Source organism: Malus domestica, chromosome 12 (genome assembly GCF_042453785.1).
Source record: "Malus domestica chromosome 12, GDT2T_hap1".
NCBI classification, from domain to species: domain Eukaryota; kingdom Viridiplantae; phylum Streptophyta; class Magnoliopsida; order Rosales; family Rosaceae; genus Malus; species Malus domestica.
This window is the reverse complement of record NC_091672.1, coordinates 31,770,618-31,793,776: the sequence shown is the minus strand read 5'-3', so window position 1 is coordinate 31,793,776 and position 23,159 is coordinate 31,770,618. Positions and strand designations below refer to the sequence as shown.

The following is a 23,159-nucleotide window of genomic DNA, read 5'->3' as shown; positions in this document are numbered from 1 at the left end:
ACATCGAGTCATATTCATGGCAGTCAAATTCAACACAAATTCAAGCAAATAATACAGAACGAGCACACGCAGAGGTCCAGGGATATACTCATAGTGGGGTTGCTGATGAAGCCCTCTGCTTCGCTTGGAACCTTCTCTCACTCAATATCTCCCTCACATTTTATTAAAATTCCATTACATTCCTGCCTACATATTTGTCTCCCCTTTTTTATGTGTGTTTTAATTTCCCAATCAGTTTGGCTCTTTGTTTTGCAGGTTATAACCTTCTAGGTTTAGTTTTAAGGGGTTTAGCCTTATGTTTCCTCTCTTCTTTTGTATTTTATTATTTATAAGGGGTCAGGTTTTATGTCACTCCCTTTTTTATTGTAATTTGTGTTCTTAATTTTTGAGGGGTAAGGTTTATATTCCTCTAGACTAGATATAATTTCTTATTTCATATCAATAAAATTTCCTCGTACAGTTGATGTTTTTAAAAAATAAAAAAAAATCGCCTATTATTAGATGTTGAATTTTATTACAAAAATGCTAGGTGATCTTAGGGGTGGAAATCCTCTTTATAAATTGTGTGGTACTTTGTCATATGCCTAATGCGAGACTCTATTCTCCAACATGTCTCCTCACGAGTGAACCCACATAGAGTCACAAGGAAAATCAATTCCTACATCGGGAATTGGTCAAATCAGTTAGTATCAACTCTTTGGAGCCAACGCCAATCTTTGCAAATGTGCAGTCATTCAGTAGGATATTCGAGCCCATAACTTGGGCCCATTCTGTCTAGAAAGCAAATTCGAGTGCAGACTGCTCAATTAATCAAGCCCAAGACATGTCGAAATAATAACACGCTATGATATCATGATAAACTTTTCAAGCCTCTACAGGTCCACCACCAGTATTATCGATATTGCCCCCAACTTAACCACATATTATTAAGTCCTGAGTCTTATCACAAAATAGCTTAGTGATAATAGGGCAGAATATCTCCTATATAAATTGTACTATTTTTTGTCATATGCTCCATATGGCATGTAGGACTCTATTCTCCCACAATGTGCAACTTAAAAATCGTTATAGTGAAAGCACAATTTATGGTTACATCACATCGAAAATCAAGGAGGACATTAGATTAAAACTCCGCAGTTTGTCATACATAAAGTTCAATTTGCCATGCATGAGCAAGGTGACTTCACAAAATTTACAAACCATACTCAGAAACTCAAATTAGTTATAACTATCCAATTATTCAAGGCTGTAAGTAAATTGCCTCAACTTGGCCATCTCTCTCTCTTATAACAGTGCAAGCAGCAGAGAGAGAGGCGAATCATTCATTCGTGGGCTACACGAATAACTTGCTTACCAACATTTGTTCCCGCAAATAAGCCTACAAAAGCAGATGGAGCACTTTCCAAGCCTTCATTCATGTCTTCAATGTAAATAATCTTCCCTTGCTTGTAGTAACTAATGACATGTTCCAAGAAGCGTGGGTACAAGTGTATGTAATCACTTTGCAGGAATCCCTGCATCCTGATACGCTTTGATATCAGATTGAATACATTGCGGATCCCTCGGGGATCAGAGAGGTTTTTCTCAGACACCATTCCACAAACAGCAATCCGACCGTGAATTCTCATGTTCACAAGTGCTGCATCAAGCATGTCCCCTCCCACATTATCAAAGTAAATGTCAATGCCTTGTGGAAAGTACCTGTAACAACATAACATACTGAGTGTAAACATCTTCATTTGACAATGGCCCAAAGTCTCAAATATCGTTATGCAAGGCTTAAAGTCTCAAATATCGTCATGTTCACGAGTGTAAACATCTTCAACATAACACGCCCCCTCACCCTAGCTCAAGTGCAACTAAGGCTTGAACAAAAATGTGGATCAGTGATATCGAGGGCACATACGTGGATTGCCTATTTTATGCCAAGTTAAAAGTAAAGCATCCAACTCAAAACCTTGTATCATTGTATCATTGTATCGGAAGGTTTTACATTCTCAACATGGGTTATACTCTCAATACAACATAAATCAATCACTAACCTTTTCAAAGCTGCATCCAGGTCTGCCTCTTCTTTGTAGTTAAAAGCTTCATCAAACCCAAGCTTATTCCTCAGAAGATCAACCTAGCAAATAACATGTCCCAATTAAGCTCTATTTCTTGTCAGCGCTATTTTATGAAATATGATTCAAATATATTATCTCAAACTATCAGCATAAATAACAGAGAAACACAAATGAGACCTTACTTTTTGGCTTGAGCCACAACTTCCAACAACATAACAGCCATGCAATTTAGCAAGTTGGCCAACAAGCTGACCAACAGCTCCGGAAGCAGCAGAAACTAAAACACATTCCCCCTTCTTAGGGGAGCAGACCTCGTAGAATCCTGCATATGCAGTAAAACCTGGCATACCTGTAACAAGAAATTCTTGTTTGGTTACTGATTTAAGAGCTAAACAAAAGAATTTTATTTAAACTAATTTTTTTTTAATCTAACAAAAACAGTAATAGATCCTATTAGACGGGGGAGGGTGAAGAAGCTAGGACAGAAGGGTAGAGTTCAAGAGAGCAAAATGCGTTTAGGAACGTGGAATATAGGAACCTTAACGGGAAAATCTATGGAAGTAGTGGAAGTTATGGTGAGGAGAAGGATAAATATTATGTGCCTACAAGAAACTAAGTGGGTTGGTAGTAAGGCAAAGGATCTAGAAAACTCAGGGTTTAAACTTTGGTATTCGGGCACAAATAGAACGAGAAACGGTGTTGGCATCATCGTGGACAAGACCTTGGTACAAGATGTTGTAGATGTCAAAAGGGTAGGAGATAGAATCATGGCAATCAAGATTGTAATAGGACAAGAACTTATCAATGTGATTAGTGCGTACGCACCTCAAGTAGGGTTGGATACGAGTTCGAAGGAGAAATTTTGGGAAGATCTTGGAGACTTGGTGCAAGGAATTGCCCAGACGGAGAAGTTATTTATAGGAGGAGATTTAAATGGACACGTGGGCAGGGAGACAGGCAACTATGGAGGTTTTCATGGTGGCCATGGTTTTGGGGAGAGAAACGAGGATGGGGAAGCTATCTTGGATTTTGCAATGGCATATGATCTCTTCTTAGCCAACACCTTCTTTAAGAAGAGAGAAGAACATGTGATCACCTACAAGAGTGGGTCGTCAAAAACACAAATAGATTTTCTTCTAATGAGGAAAGGGGATCGTATAACTTGTAAGGATTGCAAAGTTATACCAGGAGAGAGCGTGGCTAATCAACATCGCTTGTTGGTGATGGATGTACATATCAAAAGAGTAAGACAAAAGAACAAGACTTGGAAGTGCCCAAGGACTAGATGGTGGAATCTAAAAGAAGAAAAACAAGCCATTTTCAAAGAGAAGGTAATCACCCAATGTGTGTGGGATAGAGAGGGGGAAGCTAGCCAAATGTGGGATTCCATGGCTAGTTGTATCCGAAAAGTAGCAAAAGAGGTATTAGGAGAGTCCAAGGGCTTTGCCCCACACCAAAAGGAATCTTGGTGGTGGAATGAGGAGGTACAAACAAAGGTGAAGGCTAAGAAGGAATGTTGTAAAGCCTTATACAAGGAGAGGACTGATGAAAATGGTGAAAGGTATAGAAAAGCGAAGCAAGAGGCGAAGAAAGCTGTCAGAGAAGCTAAGTTAGCGGCTTACGACGATATGTATAAACGACTAGATACCAAAGAAGGAGAGTTGGATATCTATAAACTATCTAGAGCAAGGGAAAAGAAGACAAGGGACCTAAACCAAGTGAGGTGCATCAAGGATGAGGATGGAAAGGTTCTTGCTACAGAGAACGCGGTTAAAGACAGATGGAGAGGTTATTTTCATAATCTTTTCAATGAAGGACATGAAGTGAGTGCTTCTTTAGGGGAGTTGAGTAACTCAGAAGAGTGTAGAAACTACTCTTTTTATCGTCGAATCCGGAAGGAAGAAGTGGTTGTAGCTTTGAAGAAGATGAAGCATAAAAAAGCAATAGGCCCAGACGATATACCAATCGAAGTGTGGAAACTTTTGGGAGAGACAGGTATAACATGGCTCACTGACCTTTTCAATAGGATTTTGAAAACGAAGAAGATGCCAAATGAGTGGCGAATGAGCACTTTGGTGCCTATCTACAAGAATAAGGGCGACGTACAAAATTGCATGAACTATAGGGGTATTAAGCTAATGAGTCATACAATGAAGCTCTGGGAGAGAGTCATTGAGCATAGATTGAGGCAAGAGACACGGGTTTCGGACAACCAATTCGGGTTCATGCCAGGGCGCTCAACCATGGAGGCAATCTATCTCTTACGAAGATTGATGGAAAGATATAGAGATGGGAAAAAGGATTTACACATGGTCTTTATAGATTTGGAAAAAGCGTATGATAGGGTCCCAAGAGACATTCTTTGGAGGATTTTAGAGAAGAAAGGAGTACGAGTAGCATATATCCAAGCTATAAAGGATATGTATGAAGGAGCAAAGACTGCCGTAAGAACTCATGAAGGACAAACCGAAAGCTTTCCCATAACTGTAGGATTACATCAAGGCTCATCCTTAAGTCCTTACCTTTTTGCGTTGGTAATGGATGAGTTAACACGACATATTCAAGATGATATTCCTTGGTGTATGCTTTTCGCAGACGATATAGTGTTGATAGATGAAACTCAGGAAGGGGTAAATGCAAAGCTTAACCTTTGGAGAGAAGTGTTGGAATCTAAAGGTCTTCGCCTAAGCCGATCAAAGACAGAATATATGGAGTGCAAGTTCAGTGCAAATGGAGGCCAAAACGAGTTAGGGGTGAGGATCGGAGATCAAGAAATACCAAAGAGCGACCGTTTTCGTTACCTAGGATCTATCTTGCAAAAGAACGGAGAATTAGATGGAGATCTCAACCATAGAATACAAGCTGGATGGATGAAGTGGAAGAGTGCATCCGGCGTGTTGTGTGACCGCCGTATGCCACTGAAGCTCAAGGGAAAATTTTATAGGACGGCAATAAGGCCGGCGATGCTGTATGGCACAGAATGTTGGGCGGTGAAACATCAACACGTACACAAAATGGGTGTAGCGGAGATGAGGATGCTTCGTTGGATGTGTGGGCACACGAGAAAGGATAAGATTAGGAATGAGGATATCCGGGGTAAAGTAGGAGTAGCCGAAATTGAAGGAAAGATGAGAGAAAATCGGTTACGGTGGTTTGGACATGTGCAAAGAAGGCCTACTGACGTTCCGATTAGAAGATGCGACTATGGGACAGAGGTTCAGGGCCGAAGGGGTAGAGGAAGACCTAGGAAAACTTTGGAAGAGACTCTAAGAAAAGACTTAGAGTACTTGGATCTAACGAAGGACATGACACAGGATCGAGCACAATGGCGTTCTAAGATTCATATAGCCGATCCCACTCAGTGACTTGGATTTTCCAAGTCTCCAACCGAGAAGTTTTCCTCACTCGGGAAATTAAGGGAACACTACCCCAACCTACATGCTCCACTCAGAAAGCTTCAACATACAAGCTTTAACAAAAGAAAATTCAAAGAACTTAGCGAAGAAGGCTTTGGTGTATTTAACACAATACGTTGAAATGAAGGAAAGCTTATTTATTGATATCCCCGATAAGCTACAAATATGTACATATACATGAGTCAAAATAAGCACACAAGAGGGAGCCTTCACAAAGGTTGCTTAGGAGAAGTCTCAGCAGTCGGTAGAGCCCTAGAAAGAGAAGGCACCGGAGGGGGATCATTTGGAGCCTCAGTACTGGACAGAACCCTAGAAGGAGGAGGCATCAGAGGTTGATCATTTGGAGCTTCATTACGCGGTACAGCCCCAGAAGACGAAGGCAATAAATGCCTTTGGAACAAACCCACAAATCTCTGATGATCAAGTAAAACCTGACCATCAGTTTCCTTCATCTGGTCAAGCTTCCTCTTCATGTTTGTAGCATAGTCATGTGCGAGCCGGTGCAACTGTTTATTCTCATGCTTGAGCCCTCTAATCTCCTGTTTGAGACTCATCACTTCAGCCGCCAATGATTCAACTTGGCGGGTTCGAGCAAATAGGCGTTGGGCCATATTAGACACAGAACCTGCACACTGAACACTGAGAGCCAGCGAATCCTTAACAGCTAACTCATCAGACCGTTTGGAAAGTAGTCTGTTATCTTTGGGAGTGAGAAGGTTCCTGGCCACCACCGCAGCGGTCATATCATTCTTCATCACGGAATCCCCAACGGTAAGAGGACCAGTAGGGGAGACGAAGGATGGGCGCCATATGTTGTCTGGAGAAGGCGGGGCTGCCTCTTCAACAAGGTTCAAGTCAAAACGACGGTCGGAGGGGCCAGACATTTTCAAAGGTGTTGAAGAGAGAAGAGGTCGGACAAATCAAGATCTTAGAAGTGCAAGAATGAAGCTTCTACTGGTGGAGATTCAAGTGTGCTTTGGAACTTAATGCCAGCCCCTATAAAAATCTGCACTCGACGAAGCTTCAGAAATCGAAGAGGCGCCTGCTCAGAAATCGAAGAGGCGTTTGCTTTCTCAAAAGCTGGGCTGCTTAGAGATCACGAGGGTTGATCTCAGAAATCGAAGAGGCGTTTGCTTTCTCAAAAGTTGGGCTGCTCAAATACCACGAAGGCCGATCTCAAAAATCGAAGAGGCGCTCGCTTTCTCAAAAGCTGGGCTCCCCAGAGACCACGAGGGCCGATCTTAGAAATCGAAGAGGCACCTACTTTTCCAGCCTTTTCCAGCCTTGTCAGCACCTGTCACACGCACACTCAGTTTTGCGGAAATTATGGGCATTCTGTCAAAGACTTCTGGGGAAGTAGAAAACACATGAATCTTACTGTTCAATCACCCACTTCCCATACGCAACAATAGCTCATGGGTACCACAAATAACTTTGCCAAAGTTCTCTGCCAAAGTTGAGCACGTGAAGCTTGCAGCTCCCACTACATCGCTCTGACCAAGAAGGGTAAAAGAATAGCAAAGAAACAGCACTAACAAAGTTTAGACCCATAAATTTTGACGGTCTAGCTACCATATTATTACCCACAAGGGTAAAGGAACAGTACCACTGCTGGATAATTGGAAAGTCCCTGTGTGTCAACCTCTGTGCTTCGTGGCAAGGTAGACTAGCAAACATGCCCAACCTTTACTCACATTCGAGAAAACACTCCCAATAAGATTGCTTGCTCCAAAATCGAAGAGGCACCGTCCTCCGAATCTCGAGAGCCAGACTCCCAACATGACTACTTTCTTAAAAATCGAAGAGAGGGTAAAGGAACAGTACCATTGCTGGATAATTGGAAAGTCCCTGTGTGTCAACCTCTGTGCTTCGTGGCAAGGTAGACTAGCAAACATGCCCAACCTTTACTCACATTCGAGAAAACACTCCCAACAAGATTGCTTGCTCCAAAATCGAAGAGGCACCGCCTTCCGAATCTCGAGAGCCAGACTCCCAACATGATTACTTTCTCAAAAATCGAAGAGACACTGCTCCCCGAATCTCGAGAGCCAGACCCCCAGCATGATTGCTTTCTCAAAAATCGATGAGGCCTCGTTCTCCGAATCAATCGAAGAGGCGCTCGCTTTCTCAAAAGCTGGGCTGCTCAGAGACCACGAGGGCCGATCTCAGAAATCGAAGAGGCACCTACTTTTCTAGCCTTGTCAGCACCTGTCACACGCACACTCAGCTTTGCAGAAATTATGGGCATTCTGTCGAAGACTTCTGGTGAAGTAGAAAGCACATGAATCTTACTGTTCAATCACCCACTTCCCACACGCAACAATAGCTCATGGGTACCACAAATAACTTTGCCAAAGTTCTCTGCCAAAGTTGAGCACGTGAAGCTTGCAGCTCCCACTACATCGCTCTGACCAAGAAAGGTAAAAGAATAGCAAAGAAACAGCACTAACAAAAGTTTAGACACATAAATTTTGAAGGTCTAGCTACCATATTATTACCCACAACTGTAAAGGAACAGTACCACTGATGGATAATTGGAAAGTCCCTGTGTGTCAACCTCTGTGCTTCGTGGCAAGGTAGACTAGCAAACATGCCCAACCTTTACTCACATTCGAGAAAACACTCCCAATAAGATTGCTTGCTCCAAAATCGAAGAGGCACCGTCCTCCGAATCTCGAGAGCCAGACTCCCAACATGACTACTTTCTCAAAATCGAAGAGAGGGTAAAGGAACAGTACCATTGCTGGATAATTGGAAAGTCCCTGTGTGTCAACCTTTGTGCTTCGTGGCAAGGTAGACTAGCAAACATGCCCAACCTTTACTCACATTCGAGACAACACTCCCAACAAGATTGCTTGCTCCAAAATCGAAGAGGCACCGTCCTCCGAATCTCGAGAGCCAGACTCCCAACATGATTACTTCCTCAAAAATCGAAGAGACACTGCTCTCCGAATCTCGAGAGTCATACCCCCATCATGATTGCTTTCTCAAAAATCGAAGAGGCATCGTTCTCCGAATCTCGAGAGCCAGATACCACAGACCACTTTTTCAAAGTGCTCTGACAGAGTTAAAACATGTGAAACAGGCAGCTCCCACTACCGTGCTATGACCAAGCAGGGTAAAGGAATAGCATTACTACTTGTTCTTAGGGAGACTCCTATATATGTCGACCTCCATCCCCAACGGACAGGCAGACCTGCAAAAATGCTCAACCCTTCATCATATCTGAGAGGGCACTCCCAACGAAGCCTTTCGAAATATTCAGCTTTCTTTCCCCCCGATAATACCTCTGCAAACAAGCTATACTAGAGCAAGAATATCTCATATCATCAGGGTTAAAAGCAAGAGTATCCCATATCATGCTTTTTCCCTGTCTTTTCTTTTGGCCTTGTTTTTACCTGCAAGACAAGGAGAAAGAGAGCAATCAGTCAGCACTTGGAATCAAGCTTCCAGCCAGGAACTGACTGCCTGGAACCCCTTACCTGATTACTTACCTGGCATTGCTCTCGAGTACTCATCTTCAACATCTTATGTTTCCAGGGAAGATTCCGCATCTGCTTGAGGAACAGATAGGGCAAGTGCGAAGGATACAAGGAAGCATGTGGAGACAAGCGTAACAGCACACGTGCCGATACATTCATTACTCTGTCAAAAGCAAAAGTATCCCATATCAGCAGGGTGGAACGTACTCTAGATTTGATGGACTTGTTTTGACCCTCAAATTCTTCAGTCGGCCTTATACTCTGGAGGAAACCAGAAAACCCTCCAGCTCAGTTCAAGAATAAGCCTGTGGAAAGTTACTTCTTCAAAAGCAAAAGTATCTCATATCATCTCTTCTCATTTTTCTTCTCTTTATCCTTCATGCTGCTGCAAGATGGGGAGAAGGTGAACAATCAGTCGGAGCTCTGATTGCTTACCTTGTCTGTCACCTCTTTCAGCAGACCCCCTAGCTCGGCGACTTGGGGGACTCCTACTACATGGTTTGTATCGCGCTTGACCAAGCCTGAAACTACAAGTAAGCTTCAAGTGAAATTGATACATTACCTTGTGCATCTCCACCAGTTAAAGATACCACCCCTGGATGGAGGAAGAGTACTTCCAGAGAAGATGCCACATCTACCTATGAGACAGATAAGGCAAGTCAAGACGACACCACACTCCGATACTTAGAAGTTTCGTGATTACGAGATCATTCTCCCACAATATTTCCTAATGTCATTTGTACTAAATCATTCACTTGTACTCACTAAATGAGAGCTTGAACCTATGTACTTGTGTAAACCCTTCACAATTAATGAGAACTCTTCTATTCCGTGGACGTAGCCAATCTGGGTGAACCACGTACATCTTGTGTTTGCTTTCCTATCTCTATCCATTTATATACTTATCCACACTAATGACCGGAGCAATCTAGCGAAGATCACAAAAAGCGATCGTTTTCGCTACCTAGGATCTATCTTGCAAGAGAACGGAGAATTAGATGGAGATCTCAACCATAGAATACGAGCTGGATGGAAAGAGTGCATCCGGCGTGTTGTGTGACCGTCGTAGGCCACTGAAGCTCAAGGGAAAATTTTATAGGACGGCAATAAGGCTAGCGATGTTGTATGGCACAGAATGTTGGGTGGTGAAGCATCAACACGTACACAAAATGGGTGTAGCGGAGATGAGGATGCTTCGTGGGATGTGTGGGCACACGAGAAAGGATAAGATTGGGAATGAGGATATCCGAGGTAAAGTAGGAGTAGCCGAAATTGTAGGAAATATGAGAGAAAATCGGCTCCGGTGATTTTGAACATGTGCAAAGAAGGCCGACTGACGCTCCGGTTCGAAGATGTGACTACGGGACAAAGGTTCAGGGCCGAAGGGGTAGAGGAAGACCTAGGACAACTTTGGAAGAGACTCTAAGAAAAGACTTAGAGTACTTGGATCTAACGGAGGACATGACACAAAACCGAGCGCAATGGCGTTCTAGGATTCATATAGCCGACCCCACTTAGTGGGAAAAGGCTTTGTTGTTGTTGTTGTTGTAACAAAAACAGTAATAGTGTAATACACTAGTCTAGAAGCAGGGTTGATTTGAGTCCCTCGCATCCTCCCTCATTCCTGTCTAAGGGGGAAAGGAACAATTGGACACAGTTATACAACACTCTAAGCTAAAGCATACATTGAATAGAAAAATGGAAGCGTCTTAAATCTCCAGGAAAACAAGCGGGACTCTGAGAATGACTAGAATGCTGAAATTGCGGCTGGTTGTTAGAAGTGATCAAATGACTCAGAGTCCTTCAAGAAACTATCATTAGTTAGATGCTAATGCTTGATTATCTAGTGCAGAGTAATAAAAAAAAAATGAATGGTTCGTACTTTAAAAAAAAAATTCTCTTGCTTAGTCAGTCAGCATTACATAATCAGTGATTGACCGGACAAGTACATGCGCAATCCAATCTTCATAAGTTCATAACCATAACTAAGGTCTTCAACTATTTACAATGACACTTTAGAGATAAAGAAGCACTTTACGTTTATAAGTTATCTAAACAATATCGTCAATGGTGTTTCTGTTGAAGTCCCACATCAGTAGGGTGAAAAGAAACCAAGGGGTTTAAATAGTATTACCCTACTCACACACTGACGGATTGGGCAAGTGGTAAAGTTGGGGACACGGATTGGGCAAGTGGTAAAGTTGGGGACAGTATCGGTGTCGTTAGAGTGGGACGGGCCCGACGATCCAAAAATCCAACAGTTTCTAGGTCAATATTCACTCTAACAGTTTCTAGATCAATATTCAGATGATTTACAAGTGTTTAATATTCTGATGATATTATTCTTCTCCAGCGGAGATATACATATATGCTGATTTACAAACAAGTGTAGGCATATGAATCGAAAAATGAGATAGAAGAATGACATTACCAAGAAGACCCATATGAATCGAAAGATGAGATCAAGTGTAGGCATATGAATCGAAGGATGAGATAGAAGAATGACATTACCAAGAAGACCCACATGGAATGATAGAGGGATGTCGCCGTCTGGCGTAACTTTTCTCAACTGCTCAGTTCTAGAAATCAAACTGTATTCTTCCCATCTAGTGAACCCAGAGATGAAGTCGCCAGGCTTGAAAGTCGGATTATCAGAACCCACAACTTTGGACACACCAAATCCTTCGATTGGCTAATTCATTTATGTGTTTGTGTAAGAGGAAGGAAGAAAAACACAAATTAAGAATGATTGAAAAAATGAGTGAAATGAAATGACAATTGTTAGGTAGGTAAGGTAGGTACCTGGCCAGGAACGAATGGAGGAATATAGGAATCACCAAAATCGCGCATACGGCCTCTCATGTAAGGGTCGCAAGAGAGGTAGAGATTCTTGACCAGAAAAGCTCCGGAGCCTTTAGGAGGCTTGAGCTCAGTCGTGGCGCCGACCAACACTTGCAAGTCCGTCTCCTTTGGAGTTCCCTCAACGAACCCCTTGAAGATCACTTGCTTGTTCTCTACTACTTGTACTTTTTCAGCCATTCAGTTTAATAACACTAGACACTCACAGCCTGCCTCTGGTTTCAACGCTTCTTCCCTATCAAAACAATGTGACTGACTGACTGACTTTCGTGACGAGGGAGGGAGTGATTAGGGACTCTGAGTAACTACTCGCCTGCCTCTGGGACTGGGTCCGCCCGTACCAATTATTCCAATCACCGTGTTCGTTACCACTTACCTACCACCACCGTCCACCTAATAGTCTAATACCTTTTGCACGGGCCGTTGTTTCTATCTACACATCCTGCCTACCTAAGACGGTAAGACCAAACCGGCTCCCTTATTTTTCAGTTATTGGATCGGATGAATTGAAAAATATAAATAGACAAAAATTAACAAGAACGTGTGAGACGTAAAAATATATGTAAATAACACTACCCAACAATAATGCCATAGAAAGAGAGATCATCTGCACAACCTAAAATCCACCATTTGAGAAAGAAAACGAGGAATCCATGTTGTCGAGGCCGCCAAGGCATCAAATATACATGGGAAATGATCTCATACACCACTTTTCTCTTTGTTACAAACCCCTGTTCATTTCTCAGGAATAATGAGAGGTGAAAATCACTTTCCAATATAAGTACAACGATTGGCCGGTGAGTGCAATTTCCACGGTACGAATTTAACAGCAACCAACAGCAGCATGCAATTATTAACATCCTAAAAAAGGGATCAAAGGAAAATTCGGACCCTCCTATATCACGCCTTTGAATTCACTATACCTGTACACTTCGGAATTGAAATGAATTCCATATATTATCAGTTGGACCGACAATAGGCCTAAACAGGAAAACAATGACTCTCGTTGCTTGAACTGAAACACAACTCCATGGACACAAATCAAATTTTGTAAAACCTTAGAAATTCAACAATGTTTCTCGGTTATTTACAACAAAATCCTTGAAGAATTGGTTAATAAAAAAAATTAAAAAAAAACTCGTTCTGCCCATCAAGGAGCCAGTTTTAGTGTGCTGCTTTAAGGACTACGCGAACTCCAGAGATGATCAACCACATCATAGGAACTGCTCAGGTGTTGAAAATCAGACCGGCGAAGAACCGTCCCTTGTGCTTGTCTGGTGCTGTCACCAGTGGGTTCATTTTGGTTTGTCTTGGCTGAACAGCATTGGCGCACACAGACACGGTGATGTCTTGTGTCAGTAGTGTAACTGCCACGCACCTTAACCACCAATATGACTTCCTTGTCTCTGGTGTCTTCACACCACCAATTTTGTGGAACACCATCAAGAAACTCTTCTAGGGTTTGGTGCTCCTCGTGATGAACTGTCACCTCAGCTATATGATCTGGTCTGATAATGCCAGCTGAAGGAGTAACCTGGTTCAGAATCAAGACTAATTATCTTTGGCCAAAAATTAAAAATTACAACAAATTATTTTCAACTAAATGTTGGAGAGAACAAGGTTTGACCAAGGTACCACGTTCCATCCTGATCCAAATGGAAACAATTTAATTATGCAACAGACTAATCCAATGATCAATAATAACACGACTTCTACTGCTACAACATTAGCATGTTATCCCGAACGTTCAGTCTGGTGTACAAATTAAAAAAAACGGAAGAATTTCCTTATTAACAACAATAACTTTGGTAAAATTTGTTCCTAACTTGCGGATAACAATGAAACATGGTTATGCCCAGAAGGAACTCATTAGACTGTATCTATACAACGCACAAGTTTCCAACATTGGTGCAACTCTGATTTTAACATCCATATCTTAGTCTTAAATTCTCAATATAGAACAATCCTAACTTTCCTTACAGAAAAAGGAAAATGGCAAATTCATAAGCACTTTCTGTGGTCTAATTCACCTTTCTAATGGTAGAAAATCACTTTCTTTTCTTCCTCCCCCCCGGGCTAAAAAAAAAACCCAAAAATGTGCGGCAGATCACTTTGACATATAGATATTGCAAGGATAGAAACTGCATAGTATCTTCCAACTCATTTCTAACAGCTCCAATCGTTGAAACTCCAATGCCTACACGCATTCCTTGTCCTAATGGGTTATTGTAGCTAAAAAATGCGTACAAACAACTTTTCACTGCAAAATTACCGAGTTGACTAACACCCTCCACAACCAAAACACTCAATTATTGTAATGAAAATTGGGCCAAAAACAATAATTGGAATGAAAAGCACATGTACTGTTCCAAAGCTTGGGAAGTTACCTCAAGCCATCGTGGAAAGCCAAAGGAACAATAGTCTGATGTGGGTCCATCCTCCTTAATGATTGACTGTCCTTCGCAAATAATATCAAAAAAAGCATCTTTATCGCCACATTTATTTGTAATACGCAAAATGGAGGTGTCCTGGTTTTGAAGGATTATGTTGTTTGTACTGACAATAGTTTCTGGAATCTTGCATTGTTCTTCGATAATACATTTGATTTTCTCATTTGATTTAAGGATTTCTCCAAACTCTTGTCTCCTTAGAGACTCATCAACTCGAGCAATATCAACAGTAAAAATGCAACGGACAGGCTTGTGATCACTGTCTGTCACATCCATGCAGGCCTCGTACCTATAAAAGAAGATGTCAGACTTGAAACACATTTTACTCGTGCGTTCATTATTCCATCAAAGATTTCACTGCCACACAATCTCATGAACTTTGCATATTTCATAAAACAAATTTATTTCCAATAAAGTTTGCCTCTAACAACTAAAAATCAAGTGGTGAGCATGAAATGCATAGGAGATGAGATCCTCTGGCCTCAATAACTTTTTTTTCCTTTCCAATCCATAAGTTACACAAGGCACAACATATAACAATAGGCCTGTAGGAATTACTTAACCCTATTCCTTTGAAATTTGAAATGGCCAAATACTTCATGGTAGGAAAACTTACTGTGAGATTGAAGACACTACAGGGCATTCTAAGCTGCACTCTGATACTGACGCTGAGCGGCTGTCACGGTACAAGATTCTATCGCACCAAGCTGGAGTACGCTTCTTCTCACCAGAATCATATCCTATAGGAATGCAATTAATACGAGTTTAGAGTTCAGGAGAAAAGCAAGGCAAATGCCTTACATTGGAAAATGTCTTATCTTTTTCTTGCAGAAGCATAAATGTCCAAACAGCACAATACAACATAAAAGTGAAATGATCTAGTAATTCAAAAAACAGAAACATTGTCACCGAGTCTTGACAGACCACCTAACACACAAGTTATAACTAAATACTGCTAAATGACCTAAATAGATTACTCAGCACTCAGTAAAGAATCTTCAACCAATCCCTTTTTTTCTTTCGCTTTTTAGTGCCCATCTAAAGCTATGAATTTAGGAATCATATGTGCAACAGTAAACTGTACCTGCTAAACCAGCTTGATGCCTTTCAAACTTATACGTGGGAGGAAACTTAATATCTGCCTCACGCATTCCTTGGAAGACATTTCCAGCTTCCATTTCCACTCGGAGCTGATCCCTTTCTCTAAGCCAATCAAAACATCTTTGAGAAACAAAATCTCTAGCTTCATCGTAAGATATACCATCAAGTCGATAGTTAAAATCGCCAAGAAATATGATCATGTCTGCCTCAGATAACTCAGGCATCCCTTCTGCAGAATTGTTACCAATAGCCTGAAAAGGCACCAGCAATGGTTTATAAGATGGCTGGAAGAAAATTGATCCTGTAACAAGTAACTTAAAAACCAAGAAGGTGCTTCTACCAATTTTACACATACATGTGTGCCACGAAGCATTTGAACTGCAGATGAAGCACTAGCTGCAATAGAATGGATCAATGGCAAGCCAGATCTATAAACAAACCAAAATAAATATATTGAGAAGGCAAGGGAACAATAGAAGAAAAGTTAAGTGTTGTACCAGCTGCACAATTGAGAAAGTTAGGTCGGCAGAAGGTCATTGTTCGATATACATGATCAAAGTCTCCATTGCGGCGATTAACGGCTTCTAAGTGTGCAGCAAAGTGACAATTAACAAAGCACATTACCCGGCCATATATTCTAATCCTCAAACCAACAGCTCCCTGTTTGAACGACCTTTAGCCGATTAATATTGGTCATAACCAAATGAAAATGACAACACAACAGTACAATGAACAAAAGCACAGGTGTACCAGTGTGTATGCAATATGCATGCTTATGAAAACACAATGGGAGACAGAAACCCCCCAAAAAAATTCTTTTTATAGAAAACAGAGTACACGTATTAGTAAAAATGTAATACAGCAGAATGAAGGTGAACAAGCAGTCCAGGTCAAGTCAAGATAAATCAACATGCACAATATGGGGCAAAAATAAAGCAATCTCGTAAGTAACCACAGCCTTCCAATCCAAGAAGATAGGTTTTCTAAAAAACTCAAAACCTGATCCCACAGATGCCCAAAACAATATTTATCCTACTAAAAATTCACCTCCTCACATTTGTTCTTAAAAAAAATTTCTTTTCATCTCCATCCAGAAATTGGGACCATCTAAATGACTGCTAAAAAATATATGAAATTAATTGACCACCTCCTGATCTATATTCATCAAGTTATGAGCAGAAACTTAGATTAGAACCAGAATACTGATGTTTCTACCCTCTATGAGTAGATTAATAAATAAAGTTCACCAAATTGAATAATATCACTAGTACAGGGGAGAACTCATAGGATAAGCAGGAAAACTATCAAATCTCATTTGTGATGTACAACCAGTATTAACACTAATTTTTCCGCAAGATTATTAGCGTGTGGAATTGTGAACTTTGACCTCAAAACAGATACTGGGACAAGCACAGAGCTATTAAAATTCACTCACATGCAAAGCACTAAAGTTGATCCTTACTTCAATATATTTCATCTTTCCTTTTCCGTTTTCCCTTTATATCTTTGGCAATCATTTTGTTAATTATCGCAACACAAACACAATTTTTTTCACAGTACAAATCAGCATAACAGAGGTAGCCCTACCTTGTTACCAATGGCACGCCCAAAACCACATGGAACTGCTGCAGCATCAACATCCCCAACATGAGTCCTAAGATTGTTTCTCACCCTCAAAGACAAAAAAACTGAAAAGTTATGATGACAGACTTGCAAGGGTAAAATCTATATAAAATGGTAAGAAAATCAATTCTAGGGCCCGTTTGGATTTAAGGGTGAATTTGGACTTGGATTTGAATTTGGGTCTCTAAATCCAAATCTAGTCATTTGGGCTGCATTAATGAGAACTAGTCATTTGACAAATTCCTCAACCTCTTCAACGTCCTCGATGACAAAATCGCAATCCAACCGTCTCAGAACTCATGCCCCCATCTAAACCTTCACCACCCTCGATTAGAGGTATGTTCCTCACGATCTCTCTCTCCCCTCTGCTGCCGTCTCTCTCATCCTTCTCTGTCATCTCTCAGTATTTCTCCCTTTCTTTCCTTTCTCCACTTGCGGATCAGATTTCAGTTTTTATTTGCAATCGATGCAGAATCATGGATCAAATCTCCATCTCTCTGTACAAAGTGACCTCAAGAAGAGGGAGAGACATATGAGGGATGTAGGTTGATTTGTGGGAAATCAACAATCAAATCCCACAAATCTCCATCTTCAGTGTTTGGTTGTTGAGAAATTGAGGGAAAATGAAGGAAAATTCTGAATTGGTGAGACTGTGAATCACTGTTCTTTTACTAAATTTCAGTCTATATATTTAACATTTTAATTAACTGATTATATTTTTTTATATTTTTCTACACCTTGAGATGAAATCTCGGAGCCAAGAATTTTTATTTAAACAAAACAAATTTCAAATAAAAGGATTTGAAAACCAAATTCAAATCCAAATTTTAAATCCAAACAGACCATTAATGATAAAGAAATAATCAATCAACGAATTAGGGAGCTTCCCGTCAAAAGATACTCACCACACAGCAATGAGCAATCCTGCCAATTGCCTGGAGCCAACGCGCTCAAATGTCAAACCTTCATCCAATGTTTTTCCGATCATATCCAGCCACCACTGCCCAACAGAGCTGCCCTCAAGCCCTACCTACAGATGAAGGAGAGTCATGACGAGAGGTGATTTAGTCAACCATACAAGTGACAATACTAACATGTGAGAAAATATCAAGTTACACCATTCCATTGCTTTCATTGGAAAGAGACTTGTGATTAACAGGTTAAGTAAAGATATACTCAAGCATCGCCTTATTAAAAATAAAAATTTACTATTTGTGTTTGGTTGCATCATAGAAGATACAGAATGCTGCCCCAGAGGTCCACTTCACCAGGGGTATGTGTGCTCTCAACAATGCATGGCATTTGGGTGATGGAAATAGATTCTTAGAGTTTCAGCCCAATATTAATAATTTAAAATGATTTTTAATAAATGGCTATAACCTTAACATCCTCATCGTCTTAATTGTAGACCTAGGCTTCCGAACTAAATGACTGATGATCACACACAATAACATACATCAGTATTGTTCTTCATCGAAGGCAGTTTGACAAGCATTTCAAAGATAAACTCAACACATGCATATCGCCATCATTATTATAATAACAATAATCTTCGTCTAGGCTGGTTGTATCAATTGAAACTTGCTCATATGCAAAAGAACGCATAAGCATTGTCCTCGATGGAAAACATTTTGATGAGCATTCAAAGATACTTTTGGATAAGATTGACCTTAAGGCATTCTATGTGGCTCAAAATTTCTTGCATCGAACCTTTTTCCTCAGGAACCAAGCAGCCATTTATCAACTCTCTAGGCAAGAAAATTCATTAATAAAAAATAAAATAAAAACTTACAGTTTCTTTGGCTGCAGACATGGCAAGAAAACCAGCGCCCATTTCAACTTCTTGCAACCCAACAACAACAATTCCAACAGTAGCAGCAACAGAGCCCAGCCAGGATATAAGTGAGTCCTGAGATGCTCTTCCCTGTCCAACATTCCATGTACCGGTCAATATTTTCAAATTTTCTATCCTTGTATATGTAAATTCTTTGCCGGCTAATTCTGAGCACAATATATTGTCAAGAGGTCCAGGGGACGTGATATTCCATCCACATATACCACCTTGATTAGCCAAGGTAAATATAAAACCCGCTCCTGCAGCCATTTTTATGACAGGACTGCTGTGAGCCACCCATCCTCCAAGCAGATTACCCTCAAGGTCCAATACATGGACAGTACCACTTGCATAACCAACCCATATACGTAGCCCAAATGTACAAAAGCATTGGACAGCAGAAGAATGATAGTGGTATTCTTGTATACGATTGCCATTTCTATCCCATTGTACAAGTAGGCCATTTGTACACCCAGTCCAAATCATTCCATCCATTGCTATCACCAGTGCTTCAGTTCTTCGATTATCATCTCCAAAGGCACCCTTCACTGCAACTCGACGAACAGCATCTGCTGCTCCCATTATGGCATTACGTGACCGCTGAAAGAAACCAAAAGAACTTTGTATTTTGTCTTTCTTTGATCCAGCAATAGGTTCAGCTGAGAAGTCCTGTGCTGATGAAATGTCCACTCGATTCTCAATCTGACCATCTGTACTGAAAAGCTTCAATAACTCCCTTGTACGAGCATCCCTGTATATGAAAACTACTAGCATAACTTAAATACATGACTTTATTTTGCCTGCCCTTACAACTGTAGGTGTCTACAGCTTACTCTATAAAAATGTGAAGTGGGAAGGCGGGCGGGTGGGGGTCAAACTTCAAACTTTGAGCAAAATATTCAACAACAAAAAAATTCAACATTCTCCAGTAGAAACGTTTGCCAATTTGAAAAAACAAAGAGAGGAAGAAAGTCCTCTACACACGTAATCATTCATATTGTAAAACCTCTATATAGTCATAATGCTGGGACCAAACCAATTTATTACTACAGGGAGGTTATTACTTAATAGAGTTGCCTTTACAAAACTTATTCTTTCACTTAGTTATCTAATGAAAGCTGTATAGATATAGAAACATGTCAATTCCCAAGATGTAGGAAAAAAAGAGAAACCTAGTCTCTAAAATAACTAATGCATTTATGTATGTAGTGATATCTTTAATGCCTAAAGTTTCATGCCAAGAAGCTGTAAACATGCTTGAGAAGCTAGAAACATTTTGGCTTCAAGAACAAGATGTCCATGTTGACGAGTTAGTGCATACACGGAAGCTCAAAGACGTAGCAACAATTCTAAAGAATAACTCATTATCTCAAACAACTTTAGAGAAAATATTTCATTTCATCTTAAATTTTTATTTGTGAATTGCATATTTTTGGACTTACTGACAATTATTACCATGTGGAAGCAAGTTTCTTAAGGCAGAGCCTAGAAAAATTATAACTAATTAAATTGTGGAGTTTATTCCTATTATAACTGGCCCAAGTTGGAACTGAAACTTTTCATGACTAGATAAAGGTTGTTCCAATAGAGTATTGCTATAGAGAGGTCTGAAGTCACAAAAGGCTAGTAGTTTCTGCAGTTCTCATTCACTAATAACTCTAAAACATCTCATACTGCAAAGATAATTCAAAGGGGCACTGAAAAAAACTTTAAACCCATATGCCAAAACAATACTCCCTAACATTTTACACACACAAAAATGATGAGTTCGCACCAGAAAAACCAAAATAAGAATGGTTCAATTCAAATTTATTACTTTTATCAGGAATGGTAGGCATTATTCTAAAAAAAATTAGAATATTGAGGGTGGTGACATACCACAATGCGAATGAGAGATAACCAGCAGTCCAGAGCTTGGCTCCAGAACGATCAGATAATAAGTAGCGAACATCTGAAGTTAATATGTTAGTGAAACCATTGACGGCAACTTGGGTCCAAGGTTCAATGTAAGATCTCTCGACCAACAAAGAAGACATGTGCCTTTCTTCGGCTGTTAGGGAGAGAGCTTTTTCAAGAGCTTCCCGTGGCCATATCTTGATGGAACCACCCTCTGAGCCTGACCATAGATCCCCTAGATGGATCAAAGTAGTAGTAGTAGCAGCATTAGCAGCAGCACTAGTAGAATAAATAAACAAACAAATAAATTTACCATAGCAGGAGATGACAATTGAAAGAACGGGGCCTCTGTGAGCCTGCCAAGATAAGCCCTCCTTAAACGGATTCGTCGGAGTAGGAGCCGAATCCATCTTCCAACACCTGATCCTTCCATCCCTATGCCCGCTCCACACCATCTTATTCCCCTCATCCCCAACCAAGCATATCACAGCCGATGTGCATACCGACTCCCTATACGGCACCGCCTCCTCATCCCCTGATTCGCCTTGTCCTGCCGCCGAGTACAGATCGCTCAAGTTCCAAACCCTAACGGCGCACTCCGTCCCAACCCACAATTGGGACGCGGTGCTCACCATTGTCCGCAAGAAGCACCCTATCTGAGTCTCCCTCAGCGGGTGGGGCCTCACTTCCAGCCTCGGCGGCCGGTTCGGATGGACAGCCGCCCGAATCGGGACTTTGAAGATCCCAGTCCCTCCCCCACTGGCCAAGAACTCCGGAAGCGAAGACGAGCAGTTCCCCTCGGAGGCGTTGTTCTTATTATTATTATTGTTATAATTACTGCTGCTGTTGTTGTTCTTGTTGTAGTCGTCGTCGTTGATGACGGAGAGCTTGCGGTCAAGGAATTGGAGCATGTAGTCGAGGCGTTTGGAGGTGGAGTGGAGGGAGACGACGTTGTCCTCATCTTCCGATGAGGAAGAGGAAGAGTCCGGGAATAGCTTTGAAGCGGAAGGAGTAAGTGTGTCAGCGCGAGTCTGGTCGAGGAGGCTGAATTTGCGGAGGTCACTTGGTGGTGGGTTACCGGAGAAGCTCGGGGACGAAAACAGGTCCTCGTTTTCATCCATCTGTGGCCGAATCACAAATTCTGATTCAGAGATTTTGGACTGTTAAATGTTGAAGGCGGAAGCAGGAAGCAGAGCCAACCCCCGATATTGGAGCTTTCCAGAGGATCTATGTCTACCTACACCAAACAGAAGTATCATTAACTAACAAAGTGTCCGTGACCGTTAACTGTGGCTTAATTTATTCCCAAGTGGGGAAATAAATAGCTGCAAATGTAAATCCTCCGTCACTTTGACCGTCAGCTCAAACGTTTGTATTTTCTTTTTCTTTTCTTTTTTGTCAACTCAGCAGAAATGCTTCGACAACAAAAAAAAAAAAAAAAAAAAAAAAAAAAAAAAACTCAGCAGAAATGCCCACACGTCGCTAGTACATACCGTCGATATTTGTAATCAAATTAAGAGATTCATGTGTGTGTGTGTTTTTTTTTTTAATATGGAAGCGAGAAATATTTGATTATCAAGAATAAATAGATATAAAAGATACAATTGTGGTTTAGTGGTATTTTTTTCACTTGTAAATGAAAGATCTTATATTCGATTATTACCAATATGAGTTTAAATCATATTATTACTAGCATATTATGAGGCTAAGCCTATCTCCTCCCTCTTAATATAAATAATATTGTTTGTTCAAAAAAATAAATAAATATAAAAGGTATTTCATAGGTATACATTTTTCTATGACATTTTTTATTTGGAGATATTTTGCACAAAAGAAAAATGATTATAAACCTATACATGCTACACTAATCTACACTAAAAGGTACTCAAAGGAGGTAGGGAGAGTTGGATTTGGATTCCATCCTCATCCAAATTGTAGGGATCCTCATATCCTAACTGCTCATCTTACATCATACGGTCAAAAATCATTTTGAAATTTTATAATTAAAATTAAACACAAATAGTACCTAACAAAAACTGACCGCACAATGTACTGAACTTTTAGGATGTGAGGAACCCTAGGATCCCCATAAAGAGGATCCTCATCCGGGAGAGTTTAAGCTCAGGACACAGTGAGTTAAAGAGTAATACCTAACAAACAAGGCAATCCATTGATTGTAGAGAGTTTGAAAATTGTTAGACCAAGTTTAATGGTTAGGCCATCTCCAACCGAGGGCTGACCAGAGGGCTCGTTTTAGCCCTCTGGCCCTCCAAGATTCTCCAATGTATTAATATTTTAATGAATAGTACAGGGCCATATTTGTCTCCGTCTCCAACCGAGGGCTAGATGACTCGTTTTAGCCCTGTCACAAAAAACCGTCTCCAATCGAGGGCCAAATGGCTAAACATATTTTATTATTTAAATTTAAAAAC

General features: G+C 40.7%; 2 protein-coding genes across 2 annotated transcripts; both read right to left on the bottom strand.

Moving 5' to 3' along the window:
• Window positions 1-1,101: 1,101 nt before the first annotated feature.
• On the bottom strand, window positions 1,102-12,619 carry LOC103414167 (2-alkenal reductase (NADP(+)-dependent)). Its single transcript, XM_029090223.2, has 5 exons — window positions 11,767-12,619; window positions 11,476-11,656; window positions 2,249-2,415; window positions 2,043-2,125; window positions 1,102-1,701 (listed from the first exon to the last, which is right to left on the bottom strand). Exons 1-5 carry the CDS (start codon window positions 12,001-12,003, stop codon window positions 1,323-1,325), a joined length of 1,047 nt encoding a protein of 348 aa, XP_028946056.1. The 5' UTR covers window positions 12,004-12,619; the 3' UTR covers window positions 1,102-1,322.
• Window positions 12,620-12,758: 139 nt separating this feature from the next.
• On the bottom strand, window positions 12,759-22,018 carry LOC103430517 (type II inositol polyphosphate 5-phosphatase 15). Its single transcript, XM_008368664.4, has 11 exons — window positions 21,041-22,018; window positions 20,710-20,962; window positions 18,790-19,582; window positions 17,903-18,027; window positions 16,962-17,046; window positions 15,872-16,034; window positions 15,730-15,770; window positions 15,358-15,625; window positions 14,890-15,013; window positions 14,211-14,562; window positions 12,759-13,357 (listed from the first exon to the last, which is right to left on the bottom strand). Exons 1-11 carry the CDS (start codon window positions 21,846-21,848, stop codon window positions 13,001-13,003), a joined length of 3,369 nt encoding a protein of 1,122 aa, XP_008366886.2. The 5' UTR covers window positions 21,849-22,018; the 3' UTR covers window positions 12,759-13,000.
• Between the last annotated feature and the right edge of the window lie 1,141 nt (window positions 22,019-23,159).

Coding starts and splice junctions, on each gene's coding strand:
- LOC103430517 (XM_008368664.4), bottom strand. CDS start 21,848: ATGGATGAAAACGAGGACCTGTTTTCGTCCCCGAGCTTCTCCGGTAAC. Junction 15,626..15,729: donor AAATGCTTCGTGGCACACAT/GTATGTGTAAAA, acceptor GTGCCTTTTCAG/GCTATTGGTAACAATTCTGC. Junction 15,014..15,357: donor GCATCAAGCTGGTTTAGCAG/GTACAGTTTACT, acceptor GCATTCCTATAG/GATATGATTCTGGTGAGAAG.
- LOC103414167 (XM_029090223.2), bottom strand. CDS start 12,003: ATGGCTGAAAAAGTACAAGTAGTAGAGAACAAGCAAGTGATCTTCAAG. Junction 11,657..11,766: donor CTCCATTCGTTCCTGGCCAG/GTACCTACCTTA, acceptor TAAATGAATTAG/CCAATCGAAGGATTTGGTGT. Junction 2,126..2,248: donor GTTGTGGCTCAAGCCAAAAA/GTAAGGTCTCAT, acceptor GTTATTTGCTAG/GTTGATCTTCTGAGGAATAA.